The 17,809-nt window shown below is 37.1% G+C and overlaps 1 protein-coding gene across 3 annotated transcripts; it reads left to right on the top strand.

The window, feature by feature from the left end:
* Positions 1-64: 64 nt before the first annotated feature.
* ythdc1 (YTH N6-methyladenosine RNA binding protein C1) lies at positions 65-17,241 on the top strand. Of its 3 annotated transcripts, none has more exons than XM_026260042.1 (16): positions 65-271; positions 862-963; positions 1,214-1,506; positions 3,164-3,536; positions 8,588-8,641; positions 8,820-8,914; positions 9,011-9,119; positions 9,223-9,340; positions 9,434-9,518; positions 10,290-10,459; positions 14,185-14,264; positions 14,625-14,661; positions 14,771-14,810; positions 15,050-15,115; positions 15,205-15,363; positions 16,360-17,241. In XM_026260042.1, exons 1-16 carry the CDS (start codon positions 244-246, stop codon positions 16,579-16,581), a joined length of 2,031 nt encoding a protein of 676 aa, XP_026115827.1. In that variant the 5' UTR covers positions 65-243; the 3' UTR covers positions 16,582-17,241. The 3 variants fall into 3 exon arrangements, with proteins under 3 accessions (XP_026115827.1, XP_026115828.1, XP_026115826.1); XM_026260043.1 differs by having other exon boundaries at positions 3,161-3,536; positions 15,205-15,336; XM_026260041.1 differs by having other exon boundaries at positions 66-271; positions 3,161-3,536.
* Positions 17,242-17,809: the final 568 nt, after the last annotated feature.

Genomic DNA, 17,809 nt, shown 5'->3' with positions numbered 1-17,809 from the left:
TGGTAAGAAACAAGGTTAAAACCATAAGGCGTAATATACCTTTGAATACTTGGCAACCCTCGTTCACTACGCTGTAGGAGGAAGAGATCCGCCATTTTAGAGCAGACACATACACACTCGAGTCACTGATCATTTAATGGTGTGTAAGATTTTCTAAAAGAACAGGGAATTAATAGAGTTATTACGAACAAATCTAAAGAGAGAGGAGAGTTTTCAAAAGTGTTTAATCCACGGGGGCTGAAGATGTCTGCCGACAGGAGAGATGAGAAAGGTCAGCGATGGTATATGTGTCTGTAATGGGCAAATATTTGTTAAAGAAAAAGATTTTGTGTTTTTATTGCCAGTTATTTAATACAGTATTCACTTTGCTTATTTTATATTTTTCACAAAATCAATTTACATTCTCCATAGATACACTCATTATGGCTAGAAAAGCATTTGTTGAGGAAACATAACAAAGATCGTTAGCTTAGCATGATGCTAACTCATTATCATGGAACACTTTGTTTATATTGAATGGTTTTGGAAAGAGATGTGATTTTTAAGATTTTTTTTAAAAGATATTCGACGTTGCTTGTCCAGTTTGCTTTTAGAAAGTCATCTGTCAAACATATGTCTGTTATGTTTATATGTAACATAGAGCACATTATGTAACTTAAGTATTTCAAAATTAACAATGCATGCATTTCTGCTCATGTAAGTTTACAGCGTTTAAAATATTAATGTTGACGTGTATATCATATATAGTGATGGATATATGTTTATTGCAATAATACTGCATGATATTGTGTTTCATGTTAGTGTGAGTGAGCTGTGTGCTTTATTTGTAATAGTTTTAACACAGTGTTCATACATTTTTAGATGGGGAACTGAATGTGCTGGAAGACATTTTGACTGATGCTCCTGACCAGGACGATGAGCTCTACAACCCTGAAAGTGAACACGATATTAATGAGAAAAAAGGTACACATGCAAAGCACCATTTTAAATAATTTCCAGATCGGATTTTATTCACACTGTAGACAATTTACACTGTTTTACAAGTGTTTAGATTTGTTTGTTCAGAGACTAGACAAAAAAAATTGCTTAATTAAAACATACTTGCATGTAATGCTTTACGTGCTGTACAGAGGCATCTGAGAATTTGACTGCTGCTGTTGATGTTCCTGTAAAAATATCACAACGTTAACTGACTGTTTACCTCATGTGTCAGGGTCTAAAAGAAAGCACGAACGAAGAGACAGCCAGGATGCAAAGCGGCTCAGAGCTTCAGGACACACTACCAGACAGCCATTAAAGAGAGCTACCCCTTCTTCTGGATCAAAAAAGACAAGCAATCTCGGAGGAAGACATGGATCAGAAGACCTCTATGAAGATAGAAAGAGCCATGCTGGAAGAGGGGGTGCATCTCGGGCTGATTTGTCAAAAGGATATGGTGAAAAAGGCCTGTCCCGCAGCAGAGACTCCCAGAGACGGATCAAGCCCCTGCTGCCTGAACTGACAGAGGTAAGAGAGGATGATTTAAATCATTTGACTAATTTTTAAAACATCCACATTTAAGTAAAAAATGTCATGTGGTGTAGCCATCAAGTAAATAAGCGTAAAAACATGAGCAAGAATGTGTTATCGCTGTATATCAGCATGGATGAAACAAGTATTTCTTGCGTGGATCTACGTTATGCTACAGATTCAGGTTATTGTCTGTATTTGTTAGTCGCTTTGGGAAAAAGTGCAAAAAACAGAATGATTGACTATAGGGTAAATGTACCTATTAAGTTCACTGAGACATTTTTATTGCACAAGATAATGGTTTCAGTGCAAAGTTATATTAGAATAAAATATTAATCTCTCATACAAAAATATAAAATATTTTATTAATAAAATGACAAAAGCATTTCAATTAATAATAATTTTCTTTTTATTATCTGAGCTCTAATATGGAAGTGTGCTTAATGGGTGCGTGAGCTTAATAGTTAAGTTTACCCTACATAAAATATCTGCATGAAACAGAAACAGCAGATGAGCTGAGTGAGATGCAGATTCACTCTCTGCCAGCAGGTGGTGCGTAAAGCGTTTCCTTGGTTTCCACTGTAAACAAGCAACTCTGCTCTTATTAACTTAAATATGGATTATACAGAGGCAAGATGAAATACAATCGAAACTTTTCTAATGACAGTAAAGACTTTTCATTCATGGCAAAAAGAAGTTTGAAAGGCTGAGCGACGTTATATGTTTAACAAATTTTCACCACCCCTGCACTGCTGGAGGCGGGGTCTAGATTCATGTAAAAATGTGTTGCGATGCTCTAGGGGTTGAATGACTTCTGTTTTGTTTTTTTTTTACTGAGGAGACACGCATGAAAATCACATGCGATTAATCATGCAGCCCTAAAGTCGACTTTATTTTATGAAAGTTGAGTCGAAGTAGATTAGAACAGCTATTAACTTACCTGTACAGTAAGCTGTTCAGAATGTGCATTCTCCCATTCAATTTTGAGCATCCAGTAATATAATTACACATGTCTTGTGGAGCTTTCGGAGTATACATTTATTGATCATTTTAACTGTTAGGAAACCGAGTGTAAATGTGGAAGTCCTTCAGATATTTCTTATCCTGTTGCGCCCTCTATAGGACCAGCAACTAGTCGACATCAAGCTAAATCAAGTAAATGTACCTTAGACCTTTCTTTTAAATGGAGGACTCCTATCTCTCATTTGTTGCTGCCTCCATTAGTGTGCTATACATTAGATTATTAATAGCCTTATAGGACAGAACAAGAAACACTATTAAAAAAATTGTGAAAAAAAATTATAATACGAAAAGCTCCAATACAAAGTGCTCATGCGCAACGTGCACAGAATGATGCGCTTGTAAAACACAACTTTCTGTGTACACACACACACAAATTAATTAAAAAGAAATTGTAATTATTGCTGGAGAATTTTGGATACAAGTGAAATTTCATACTTCTCAATACCAATTTTTTCAGAAGTGAAAAGTTAAAAATTGCTTTCTTGGGGAAGGAAAATTTGATTAAGTGCATAATCTAGTGTTATAATTTGCTAATTAAATATTTTTGCATTTACTGTCTGATCATTTTTCACCTCCTTTTCATATGTTGCATAGATACATGGTGTGTAATACAAACCCTTGTTTTCAGAAGATGCAGAGGACTAGTGAGGACAGTACAGGCAGGGCAAGTCACTCCTCCAGAGAGGAAGAGGCTCATTCAGAAGAATATGCAACTGGCAGCTCTGTGGCTTCCTCTGAGGGCAACTGCTCGGATGTTGAAGAGGAAGGAGCCATGCAGGAGGAAGGAGAAGAGAAGGAAGCAGAAGAAGAAGAGGAGGAGGAGGAGGAAGAAGAGGAAGGGGATGAAGAAGAGGAGGAGTATGAACTGGAGGAGGAGGACCCACGGGAGAGAAATGAAGAGAATGACTACGATACTCGAAGTGAAGCCAGTGATTCCCAGTCTGAGTCTGTGTCCTTCTCGGAGGGAGAGTCTGTGCATTCAGCCTCAGGCTCAGAGGCGTCAGGTACGATCTGATCTTAATCCTCATGCTCATGTTGCTAAATACTCTGTTCCAAACCCTAGTCAGTCACCTCACAGTCTGATGTCCACATAGGCAGCTACCTGGAAGTACTATGAACAAAATCTCACAATTTTGATAGCGTTTTTAAGTATGACATGTTAGGGTCAATACAGCTTAATATAGGAATAGTTTGCTCCTCTGCTTTGAAGCTTCAAAATTACAAAAGAACAAGAATTGTGATTTATTTAAATCTGTATGTTGGCTTGACATCAATGCCAAAAGCAGGATTTATCGTCAACTCAAAATTTTTTAGCGAGTAACAAGATTTACATCAAATATCATCTAGAAATAATAGGCGATTTTCTATCCCGTTTTAAAATGTATTTTAGAATCTGACATTTTTTTAAAAAAGTACTGTGTACTTAACAGCTTTAGTGTTTTTTGACATGGCAAGACCAACTTGATTTCATTGTTTGCATAGAAGTAGGCATTTCCTATAGAGATGTTCCGATACCCTTTTTCTCTTCCCGATACTGATTCCGATACCTGGGCTCAGGGTATCGGCCGATACCGAGTACTGTATCTGTATATACAGCTGCATATACTACTTGCTAGAGCCCGACCGATATGGATTTGTGGGGGCCGATGCCGATATTAACTCAAAAAGAGCCGATTTATAAGCCGATATTTTGATTTTGAAAATAAACTGGATATTAGACCCATTTCCTATAAACTACACTTACACAACATTCAATTGCAAAATATCTGCCTGTTCTATGTATGTGGGCTGTATAAATCATTTTCCAGAAGGGATTTATGTAAAAAAAAAAAGCCTTAGATTACGGTCTCAATGACTAAACAATTGCACATCAAAAGTATATATTTTTTAATGATCAAAAAACAGTCGGATTTTAAACATTTAACAGTTTTCTTCCAGTTGAAGCTGGTTTTAACAGTCTGTGTGTACTGTAAATAAATTATAATACTAAAGTTAAAGTATTGGCAGAAGTAGTCCCACACTTTGCTGCTACAGCATTCACCTTTTTTGGGTATCTGTAGGGCAGAAAGAGAGACGGAGAAAGAATAAGCATGTGTATTAATAATATCACCATGTATCATTAGAATTAGAATTAGAATAAACAGGGATCTCCTACATAGGCAAAAATGAGAAATATATATATATATATATGTAGGTATGACATATTACCTACTTATATTTAACCATATTATTACAACATTTTCCTGTTATGTCTGTAAAGCTGCTTTGAAACAATCTGTAAAAAAGAAAATGCGCGTGTTCAGCTCATATTTATTTACATGTCCCCTCTGGTTTAATCATTTCTGACGCACCTACTGTAGTTACTGTAACTACACTATATTTGCTCTCACAGACACATTCACAATGGACCCGTATATCTTCTCCTCTTCTCTTTGTGCAGGGAAGCGACGCGCACGCGGTGCGACGCGCCCTTTTTTTCCAGGCGCGTCCGCATCGAGTTAAAAACATCTCAACTTTTCAGAATGCCGCGGGTCATGTGACAAGAACTAACCAATCTGCTTCATCCTTTCCCGTAACAACGTTGAAAGCTCAGCCAAGATGAAGGAACAGCTGTTCATAGCTGTATATGGATTGCCATTTTGAAACAAATTTAGTAGCTGAGCTACTGCAAGCGATTTTTAGTGCTGCAAATCCATTTATCCTTTGCTGAAATATCCGCGTCTTCATGGAGAGAGCACGTCATGGTTGCTTAGCAAAGGCAGACGCCTCAGGAGCGCTTCTGCCCGAGCCCTTTGAAGAAGGAAAAACGTTTTTTTAGGCGCGATATGTGAAAGGCCCCTTACGCGGTCATTATGTGGGAAACACTGCAGATATATTTAGAATAAGATAAACGCTAAAGTTATAGTTTGACCTCTTATTAACGTTAGCGCTCTTCCACTGATAAACATGGCAGAGACTACAAAACAGCGAGCTCCCGCGCATCTGCGCCCGTCACCCACAGAGATGTAGAATTTGCAGGAGTAATATTTAATTAGTATTTTGCAGTTTAATATTCACAGACACTAGTATATATTTTGTCTACTGTCTGGAGCCCTGCGCTTTGACTAACACGGAAGCGACTGAACGCAGCTGCGGGTACCGAATATACTCGGGAGTCGGTAACTTACTGGTACTACAGAGACATACTGTTAACCACTGATCTATAATATAGAAGCGGCTTCACTGTCTGTTGGCAGTTTAGAACATAGACATATAAATAATTATTTATTTATATGTCTATGGTTTAGAACGCGATGAGCGATCCAGTCATATATAGATCAGTGCTGCTAACGCGTTTTGATTTCTTCTTCGCTGCTCTAAACAGGAGTTGCTTGTGGCAACACAGCACAACTTCCTGTGTTTGCAATGCATTCTGAGCAACGAAGAAGAACCGTGCAGCGGTTAGGCAAAGCTAGCGGTCATAATTAGGTCTTGTTTAAAAAAATGGTATCGGATCGGTATATGGGTTCATGTACTCGCCGATGCCAGAATTTTTTGTGGTATCGGAGATATTTCCAATACTAGTATCGGAATCGGAACAACTCTTAATTTCCTACAAGCTTTTCTGTTGCACAGTTTCTGTAGGGCATCATGGGTAATATAGTCTTCCACCATGACCAGCTGTTAAAACGAGTTGAAATTACATGAATGTATGGCTTAAAAAAAAACTGAACTCATTTAGTTTTGTAAGTCTTTTGCAGCCACCTTCACATCAGGAGACCCTCTGTGTTGTGTAGGTTGTGGCAGTTCAATGGATTTTGGAGGAGACCTGGACATTAAAAACAATATATAGTTTTTTTTATTGCATTTTCATAAGAACTATGCAACTTGCCTTACCACTGTATTTCTTACTTGTGACTAGTTGATCTCATGTTGTTAGAAGTTTTCGCTATGGGTCGCTACCTGGCTTTGTTCATCAATGGACAGAAAAACGATTTGGCTAGAAATTGAAGCCCAAGAGATCTCAGATAATCCTTGATATTCTAACATAAGGGGCATGTTCTCCCATTTACTGTTCAGATGAGGAAAGCAAAGCCAAGAAGCATGCTAGAGGGATATCACCAATCGTTTTTGATATAAGTGGAAGTTCAGCTTCAGAATCCTATTCAGGTATTAAATAATCCCTTAACAATACTAATAAAACATTTAAAAAAGTCACAGTAACGATTTTTAAATTAGGCTTTAGTCATTTGACGTCATTCAGCAGTGTAAGCTGGCTTGCCTCTGCCCTGGTGGCTTTCAAAGAAAAACCTCAATGGTTAATTGTAAAATGAAAGATCTGGAATGTATTGTCAGTAGGGCTGGGCGATATGACCTAAAATCAAAACCTTGATTAAATCTTTACCTCGATTGCAATTATTGAATGATTATTGTATTTTGCTTTTTTTTTTTTTTTTATTGCATCTAGTTCAATAAAGGATTGAACTGTATATATACTCAACTATTAAAGGTACGATTTTTTTTTCTTCTAATGAGTGTGCATTTCTTATTTTTCATTTTTTGCAAACAAAACAAATGAATATTGCCATGTCAAAAGTAGAAAATAACCAGCATCTATTGCAAACAAATTAGGCCTACATTTAAAATATTGTACCTCTTTCAAATGAATATTATTTTAAGTAATGCAGTGTGAACAGTAGAAAATAATAACTTGCATCTCATCTAAACAATTATTTTAAATAAAAAATGAAAATAGTGCCCTGTTTGTTTTTTTTAATCAGCGGTGTTCTATCTTAGTGATTTAGTTCTGTCTCTCTACATGTTTAAGTATTTACTCTAGATTCTTACTGCCCATTCACACAAAGCACATCTTTGTGTCTAAAACAGTGAGTGCTCAGGAAAGTTTTTTTATTAAAGCGCAATGCAGAATGCCTACTCCGCTATGTTGCCATCAAAAACAAATTTGGCATGCCACCTGCTACTGTAAACAATACCTTGCAATGCTTTTCCCGCCTCTGGTTGGTCCACTGTTTTGGAACTGACGTTTTAAAATTTAAATTATTTTAATCCGCCACTCATGTTCAAGATGCTGCAAAAGACAGGAGCGCAATGGTCATGTCTGTATAGCACCTACTATGGCAGTATGTTATTAATTGCAAAGTAGTAATAGGATTAAAAAACGAAATAACCGACATAGGAAAATTAGGTCAGTTACAGGTTCTGGATTTTGATTTCTTTTCGATGAATCGTCCAGCCCTAAAGCCGGTCACGCACTGTATGAGAAGTGCCGAGTAGCACTTCATCTTTCAAATTTGAACACATTGTTTGTTGATCAGCTGAGACAGCAGTCAGTCCTGCAGTTTAAATGTTTGAGATTGCAGAGAGCCATATGATCGTTTGAGCAAAGATCTGTTTCTTAGAGTAGTAAAAATATGATAAAATAAAATCGATAAGTGGCAATTGGTTGAAGTGTAGATTGACTGATGCTTGGTGAAGCAGGTCAGATTACAAATAACTGAGTCATAATTGTATTTATACACACCTGATGGCAACCTGAAATAGTGTACATTTCCAACAACTACATTTTTTTCTCTCTAATCTAAATATTATCTAAAAGGGATAGTTCACCCAAAGATTCTTACTCCCCCCCTCATGTCGTTCCAAACCCGTAAGACCTTTCTTCATTTTCAGTACAAAAATATATTTTTTATGAAATCAGAGAGCTCTCTGACCCTCCCATAGACAGCAACGCAACTGTATTATTCCTAGGTTTATAAATGTAGTAAGGACGTTGGTGGAACAGTCATTGTGACATCAGTTGCTCAACTTCAGTTTGACTTCTGAAGATGAACGAAGGTCTTACACGTTTGGAATGACATAAAGGTGAGTAATTATTGACAGAATTGTCATTTTGGGTGAACTAACCCTTTGAGCTTGTGGGAGTGATTTTCATTAAAGCCAGTTGTACAGTGTTGAGCTGTTTCATTTTAGGACCAGTCGAAATCATGGCCCGCCAGCAGCACATGTTTTTATCTGTGTTTTGAATGTTAAAGTATAGTGTGTCTCTGACTTTCAGGGTCTGAAAAGAAACATGAGAAACTGTCCTCTTCTGTCAGAGCTGTGAGGAAGGGTAAGAAAATCACACTCATGTTCAGATAATGTTAGCACATTTATTTGCATCGTCGTATCAGTAGCTATTTACATTTGTTGTGACTTTTTATTATCAATTTTATCTATTCAGCCATTGCAACCATCTACTGACTACTGTTACTGCTTTTGTGACACATTTTCCCTTTTGTCATTTGAAGATCAAACCAGCAAGCTGAAGTATATCCTGAGAGAGGCCAGGTTTTTTCTAATTAAGAGCAACAATCATGAGAATGTCTCCCTGGCTAAAGCAAAGGTTTGCCACTTTACAGCACTGTTTACTGTTCGAAGAGACTTTTTTTGAGTTTAGTGGAAGCTTGTCTCAGTTAACATGTACATGATCTTTCTGCAGGGTGTTTGGTCCACTTTGCCTGTAAATGAGAAAAAACTCAATGCAGCTTTCCGCTCTGCTCGAAGTGTTTTGCTAATCTTTTCAGTTAGGGAGAGTGGAAAGTTTCAAGGTACGTCTTAAAAATATTGTCTTCTATTTGCTCTAGAGTAACTGATTTAACTTATTTTGTGTGGCTTTATGTTGGTGCACATAAGAATGTGTTTGTGTTTTAGGTTTTGCTCGACTCTCGTCTGAATCTCAACATGGAGGTTCTCCTATCCACTGGGTTCTACCCGCAGGCATCAATGCCAAGATGCTTGGAGGAGTCTTCAAGATTGACTGGATTTGCAGGTTCAAACCATGAAAAAGCACATTTTTAAGGATTTTCTTTTTAATGTTGTTGTTTGCAGTTATAGCTATTGAGGTTTTTATTTCTACTTGAAGGCGGGAATTACCTTTCACAAAAACGGCTCACCTCTCCAACTCATGGAATGAGCATAAGCCTGTAAAGATTGGACGTGATGGACAGGTTAGTCAATTTAATATGAAACTCCTTCCAATACCCATTTTGATTGTTTAATCAATTTTTTTCAACAATAAATATATATTAAGAATTATTATTATTATTAAATTTTTTTGGCATGCTCTGCAAACATATATATGAGTTTTTTTATTTTCTAAAATATATATACATAGATATCTTTTGGAGTAATAGCAAGAAATTTCACAGCTATAACTCTTGACAGCTATACATTCATGCACAGTTTTGCTGGAAAACTTTACTACAGTGAATGGGTCAGTCTAGTAAAAGTGGGGCAAAGTGATCTTTCCAAACAAATGTTGGTCGTTGCATCATTACTAGCCAATAACTGTGTTAGAATTATTGGCCTCTGAATTTCCTGCTGGTGCACCACAACAACAAGGCAAGTGACATGTGTACTTATATTCTGTATATACTGCTTACATTAGTCCTGTCTTTCGGGGGTTGCAATTGCAAAAGTTGGATGGAATTTTAATGTCAGTCAAAAGCATAGCTTATTTCAAATGCAGAGAAAGTTATTTTAACATTTTTCTTTGAAATATACCAATGAATTGTGTACAATAAGACCAGGAACATACACTAAAAACACAAATAGTCAATTTTGGTGTTCTGCTGACTTATAGCCTCTCATCCCATGCCTTTTTTAGCCTCACAGACGATTAATCTCACAATTGTTTTTATAAACAAATGTTTAATTAATTTTCTTTCTTTTCACCATCTCGCATGATCTCTTGGACCTCTCTAAATGGCCGCCTGCAGGAGATCGAAACAGACTGCGGGACACAGCTGTGCATGCTCTTCCCACCTGATGAGAGCATTGACTTGTATCAAGTCATTCACAAAATGCGCCACAAGAAGGGGATGCACTCAGAGCATCGATCTCGGGGCCGACTACCCCACAGAGAGCCCGTCCCTCGGGACATGGGAAGGTTAGAAATGTTCTTTGGACTGATAGTGCGCACTTGTGTCCCTGTCACCTGATGCTAAGGGAGCAAGTGTATGCAAGCGTGTTATTTTTCCACCTTCGTCTTCATCGTCACTTGAGCGAGGGTCAGAGAAGAGCCACGATCCAAGCCGACCAGAGCAGAGCGGACCGGCTGCGGCTTTGTGGGAAAGTCACAGCATAAATCATCCGTGCTGTTGTTAATTGTGATGGTTAATGGGAGTTGACCTGATATGTCTGTTAATTGTTAACAACTTAAGCCTCAGAATGATCTAGTTAACTTTATAGTTGTAGCACTGAGGTTTGTTTCTTTATGTAGATGAGACTGTGTTTAAATTTGTTCCCAAAGCCTTTTCTTGCAGGAGTGTCCATGGGGGATAGAGCCAGTCAAATTTGGGACTCTTTTAAAAGGAGCCTTAATAATTAAACAGAAGATGGCACATCGATTTGAGGGGCAGAAAGCAGTCGTTGTTTAAAAAAAAAAAGAAAGCGTTCAAGAGGAGCGTATTTTGGGACTTCTTTGCTGGTTTTCCTTTCCAGAAAAAGCTCCAGAGTGTGCTTATGAATATAGATAGATAAAGTGTTCGGGGTATAGCATCATACGGTGAAGGAAAGAAGGAAAACAGAGAGGGAGAGACAGGGAGGAAGGGGAAAAAAGAGCATGTTCTTCTGCAAAGCTGCCGGAGTGGGTAGTCGTCCCGTTTGCAGTGCTTATGGACTCAAATCACATCAGGGACTGTCCCTATAGAGCACGTTTTTACATGAACTCTGTTCCATACCACAGTGCTCAAAAAAGGCCCAAAAAGAAAATAATGGCCCCAAAAAAAGGACTTAAACGCATCCTTACTTTCTCCAGACAAACATTTTGAGGAAGTTTGTTGGTTTGCATTGTCTGGCACCCAACTGATGGACTCCAGTTTGGATGCGTTACATGTGTTCACGTCCCTCCCCTTTCCCCACCCTCTTTGTTACAAAAAGCCCCTTCCTCAATATCTATGGGATGTTCCAGCTGGTGGTAGGTAGGCGGTTTGGTTTCCCTCCTCTGGACTAAAGATGGTGTAAAATGATGCCTCCACCCTTCCCTTCTTCTGTGTTTCTCTGAGCCCTCCATGGACTGAGTACCCCAAGAAAATGGTTATTTCCAGATGTCTGGATCTTTGGTCTTTTTTGGTTTGCTTTGAAATGGACTGCAAAACTCCTTATCAATCCCCCTTCTTCTGCTTTACCAAGCCCTACCATTTAAAATGTGTTAAAGCATAAGATGGACTTTTAAATGAACTTTTACTCTTTAAAGTATTTGCCAACGTACAAAACTACAAGAATGCGGTATGTCACACTCTCAACCAGATTTTATTGTTCTCCACTGTAGATACTGTTTTTTGACATTGGGTTTCTTACCATATGTTAGAATAACATTTTCACTAAGGGCACCCATTTATTGAGTATATGTTCCAGTAGTTGAGTCTTTTTCTACAAAGATTACTCCTAAACTCATGGCACAGCATGTGGGTTTTTTGGCTCTAGGACACAGTAAAAGATACTTAAAGTGTGCAATTCTGAGCAGGGCTCTACGGTAACATTTGGGTAAAGCTCAGGATGGTTTTTTTTAATGCTAACATACTTGTACTTGGAAAAAGATGTTATCAGCAAACTTTGTAAAGACATCTTTATACAAAATATAAGTATCTTTTACTGCCAAAGACGTTATTTATAACTTAAATCAATAGCACGATAATGGAACTTTCAAATATATGGATCCCGCTTTCTTGAAATTCACAAATCATTTTCCTATTTTTAGTGTTTGAATGGCTACTTTTTGTTGATTGCTTCCAAGTCAACAGAAATGCATTCACAAATAATGTGTTCTTGCATTTAAAAAAAACAGCTAGATGAAATGCAATGGAACAGAACCTGGAAACACATTTTGGGGAACGAAACACCATTTGAATATATGAAACTAGTATTACCAGACGCTCAAATATAGCAATACATCATGCACAGCAGAATGCAAGAGCACATTCTCCTTGAATGTATCTAAAAAAAAAAAAAAATTCTCTGTTGACTTGAATGGAAGACAACAAAATTCTAACAAATGCATTGTAAAACACTTTTTTTTTAACAAGGGTAAATGGTATCATTTGAGTTCACGAGTTGTGATTTAGCTGTCAGATTTCCCTTCCACTGGTGTCAAAGTAAGTTTTCACTTTTGAACATCGTGGAATTCTTGCACTGTAGAGCTCTGCTGAGGATTGAGCATTAAAAAAAATTAACCACATCAATGTGGCTTTAGTATCTAAGGAATGTTTTGGGTTCAGTACAAGTTTTTGATATCCTTGCATGTATATTACAAAAGGCCCATAGTTTAGTTAATCTCTAGTTAATCTGATTTAAATGCTCATGAAATGTGATATATAAAAAAAGTATATAACATGGACAAGGTTTCCATCAGTCTTGTGGCTTTACTGTTGAAAAATTGTGCACTTTAAAGGAACACTCCACTTTTTTTTTGAAAATAGGCTCATTTTCCAACTCCCCTGGGAGTTTTCAAGGAACTTTGCTGTCGTACCATGGGTGCAGCAAGCGCAGTGATATTATGCATTGCCTGAAAATAGTCCCTAGCTAGTTTGTGTAGTTGCAGCAATAGCAGAGTTGCTGGGGACTATTTTCAGAGGCTGTGTAATATCACTGTGCTACACCAGAATGAGAGTATAGTTCTTAGAAAATCGTAACTTTTCATTTTCCATCAGTCTTGGTACACTACAGAAGAGTCAAGTTTTAAATAGGATAAATATAGAAACTCTTTGGTCATTTTTGAGTGAGATGCTAATGGTCTAATCAGATTCAATGGTCTATGCTAAGCTGAAAGTGCCACCACCAGACCCAGAGATCGGCTGAATGGATTCAAAAACTGTAAAACTCAACTTTAGTGGAGTTGGAAATTTTGTGTGTTTTTGAGTGTTCCTTTAATCTTTAATGATTGTTGCTTAACTAAGTGCCTTTCTGTACTAATTAAACAATATTTTTAGTGCATAAGATGCGTTTTGGGTTTTAAAAGCAGTCAAGAGTTTAGTGAAATGTAACAATGCAGTGGACTTTTTTTTAACTTCCTCTTAAACATCCTTTTGAAAAATTGAAAATGTTTTTTCTGAATGTGCATGTCTGCAATGACTGCTGTAAAAGAGATGAAGTGGAAAATCTTTTCAGAAAGGACTTGACGAAGCACTACCGCTGCTACTAATATCAAACATTAAACTAAAAAAATCTTGATCTAGCCTACTTCAGCAACTAATAAGTTGTTGGATAACTATTTGATCATCCCTTTTCACCTAGCTCAGATCAGCATCATGACAAAAATGCTCTTCGTAGATTACTTATTACTTGTACTGAACCCTGAATATTGTATGCAGGAGTCAGGACCTTGAAATCTTAATATGCAAAGAAAGTTTATGCTTCCAGCCGTGCTTTACTTGGTGTCATGCAGTTTAAGTATTCATGTAGTTGCTCACCAACGAAAGTTAACAATTCACAGAAGTATTTTACTATTAGCTAAAATATGAAGAAAGAAATCCGATAATATATGTAATCCTGTACCCACACACTGATAACTGAAGGTTATTTTATTTGTATGGTTCATGTCTGTCTGGTGGTGTTGTTTTTTTTTGTTTTTCAAATCAGTGCCATCTTTCACATTAATTTACCTGGTTTACGTAGGCGTCGTCCAGAGGAATATGACATGCACAACCGCAAGCGGCCCAGGATTGATTACACACCAGAATTCCCCCAGAGACCAGGTCAATATCCAGGACATGTAGATGTCTCTTTCTTCTGTCAATGTTCAGTGGTCTGCTTTCTGAAAGAGTGCCACTATAATATGCCACAAAAAGACTGTTCTGCTCCCCTTGTTATGGCTCTTTATCGAGACAAGTGACTTGTAGTTTAAGGATGGTACCTTGGGTGAGAATTGTATTTAAGCATAGTAAGTATGAAAGCTGAATTGCACCCTGATCTTCTTGAGTTTCAAATTTAAATTTTTGGCCAAAATCATTTTTAGCATTTGTTTGGGTTTTTAAATTAGATGATTAATTCTGGACTTTTGGTTGGATTGTTTTTCTGTAATTTTATGAAATTCATCAAATTTTTGCTGTCTCTAGGTTTTATGCAAGACCCTCGCAATCCACCTGTGGACAGGTTGGTTTTGTTGTCTTTCCCTCATTAACTTCCAAATGTAAATGGGAGTTGTATTATAACTTGATTTATTACTTAACTTTACTTCTTATAACCTATTGTCTCTTCACAGGCGCTTCTCTGGTGTCAGGCGAGATGTGTTCCTCAACGGAGTAAGTTTTAAATCAACATGAAATAGCATTTATAACCCAAGTATGATTTTAACAGAAAAATTTATTTGTTTTATTATATGGGTGGAAGAGTTATTCACCATAAGTATTGCGAACTTTGATGCTAGATGTAGCTACTTTTCAGACATCATTAGTGACATTGTTTTTTTTCCCCGATTGTTTGGATGAAGTTATAAGATGTACTTTGTAAACACTATTAACAGAAATTGTTTTATGTCTAGTCCTACAATGACTATATGAGAGAATTCCACCACAACATTGGGCCCCCACCACCATGGCAAGGAATGGTAAGCCTAACCATAATCACTGAGTTTTTTTCTGTATCTGTTGCTCTGGTTATCAATGTGTTTCAATCCTGACACTGTTTTATCCGAAGGCCCCATACCCTGGAATGGAGCATCCTCCCCAGCACCCGTACTACCAGCATCATCCTCCTCCACCCCAGGCCCACCCTCCTTACTCCGGACACCATCCCATGCCCCACGATGCCCGCTTCAGAGAAAAGAGGGTTGTTCGCTCTTTTGCATCCAGTTTGGTAATGTTTAGCCACTTAAAACAGCTCAAACACTGCCATAGCGTAGAGCTGGGCGATATGACCTAAAATCAAAACCTCGATAAATTGATTACCTCGGTTACGATTATTTTTTTATATATTTTTTTTACACAAATTTAGAATAATTGGCCCTTATACTTTATTAAAGGTTAGTAGTGTAAATATACTCCACTATTAAAGTTGTTTTTTTCTGCATTAAAAAAAAAACAAATGTTTATGGTTATTTGTTGAATATTTCGATCAATTGAAATGAAGACATCTTATGTTAAAAGTATTTTCAGTTTTATTGTAAAAAAGAAAACAAGTTTCCCCCAAAAAATAGCAAATAACTTGCAAACAAAAACTGTTCGTGTCTACAACAGCAAGTTATACACATGGATATCTTCAAATTCATTGGTTATTATGGTGAATGACATAAAGTTGACTGTTCCAAAAATGTGTCAATGTATCAGAAATGATTGAATGTGGAATCTATACATATCTCTGTCTAAAACCGTTAGATGCAGCACTCAGAATTGTTTAAAAGAAGAAGAAAAAAACCCGCAGCGCAGAATGCCATGCCAATCTGCTACTATAAACAAAAACACTTGCCCCGCCTCCTGGGGCTTCTGATTGGTCCACTGTTTTGGAGTGTAAATTTGTAAATTTTTTAATGCGTTCCTCACGTGAGAGATGCTGCAAAAGACATAAGTGCAACAGTTATACACGTCCATATAGCGCTGACTACTCATGCGGTGGTATGTTTTTTAAGGAGAAAGTATTAATAGGATTTAAAAAAGAAAACAACCGACATGGGAAAATTACATTGGTTAGAGTTTCAAGATTTCGGTTTCCATTTATTTTCTATTAATCGTCCAGCCCAACAATATAGCATTGATTAACTGGAAAAAAACTGTTCCCAAAACTGTTTCCAAACATGTGTTTCTTGATGTTTAGTGTCTGATTACTCATTCGATCTTTAAAACTTTTGTTTGGTAGCATGACTATGACATGCGAGTGGATGATTTCCTGAGACGAACGCAGGCGGTGGTGAGTGGACGCAGGAGCCGACCACGTGAGCGTGACCGACAGAGAGAGCGTGACCGGCCACGGGACGGGCGTCGGGACAGAGAACGAGAGCGTGGCAGAGAACGGGATCGTGAGAGAGAGCGAATTCGAGACCGTGAGAGGGAGAAGGAGAGGGGCCGATACCGAAGATAGGGGGGAAACGTTTCAAACCTTTTTTTTTTACATTAGTTTTTTCCCCACTTTTTTTTTTTTTTTTTCTTTTGTACAGTTCATCAAAAAAGTAAACCGAATCTTTCTGGGCATTTTTTTTTTTTTTTTTTTTCTCAATCTCAGTTCGCATCATGCAGATTCAATGCATTTAAAATTGAACTGTGAAAACCAAAAAGCATTTTTATCCTCAATTCTTTTTTATTTTCTATTTTTAATCATTGGTTCTGTAGCTGATCCTGCAGGTGTTGAGAAGGAGCTTCCGTTTTTTTCCCTCCCCACTTTCAGATTGTGAGCCAGACTGTGCATTCCTTACATGGCTGTTGCAGTTTTTATGTGTTTGCTAACTCTGCGCTTGTCTTTGTGATTTCTGTTGTACATTTAAATAAGGTCATAGGTGCCAGTATTCCAAGGCACTGCTAAATATGACAATGTTGTATCTAGTATGTTTCTATAGCTTTGTCTGCTGCCAGGCTTGTTTTGATTGAGAAGTGGGTAAATATTGCCACATTTGCTTCTTGTCCATTAAAAACATAAATGTCATGAAGGTTTGTAAATTGACTCAAGTCATTTGTTGTTGGACTATCTGTTGGATACTATATGGATACATTTTGTACAAAAAAAAATAAAAGAAAGTGAATTGCAGGTGTTTTGTATTTGTGAATAGTGCAGTCAATTTAAATAAAAATACATCCCCCAATAATAATAATTAATACTTAAAAACAATACATTTGTTCAGAAAATGTGTTGTATTTTGTAAAGTTTGTAGTAATTTTGTAGTAATGTTTGTAGATCTGTAATTTATTATGTGGTTTCACTGTTTGGATGGTGTTATTTTTCTGTATTGTAGGTGGCAACCCTAGGCTGAAAGTATGCTACTGGATCTGTGCATTTTCTTAAAGTGACAGTCTTTATATTAATCGAATAGCAACAACAAAGAAATCACTCACTGGTCTTGATTAAAAAGCTTTTATAGTTTTAATAAAGAATAATCTTTAATTTATACAGTCCAATATGCAATGCTTTTTTTAAATTTGATTACTTTATTCAATTTTGTACTTAACAACTTATGCTAGACCTGCCAAAACCCCCTAAAGAAAGTATAGTTTTTCCATAAACATAGGACATACCAAACTGTACCGAAAACCGTGACTCTAAAACCGTGTAACAAACCGAAAAAGTTGAACCGTGCCACCTCTAATTTAAATGTATA

This window comes from Carassius auratus, unplaced genomic scaffold, assembly GCF_003368295.1.
Source record: "Carassius auratus strain Wakin unplaced genomic scaffold, ASM336829v1 scaf_tig00215316, whole genome shotgun sequence".
In the NCBI taxonomy this organism is placed as follows: Eukaryota; Metazoa; Chordata; class Actinopteri; order Cypriniformes; family Cyprinidae; genus Carassius; species Carassius auratus.
This window is presented reverse-complemented; position numbering and strand designations above follow the sequence as displayed.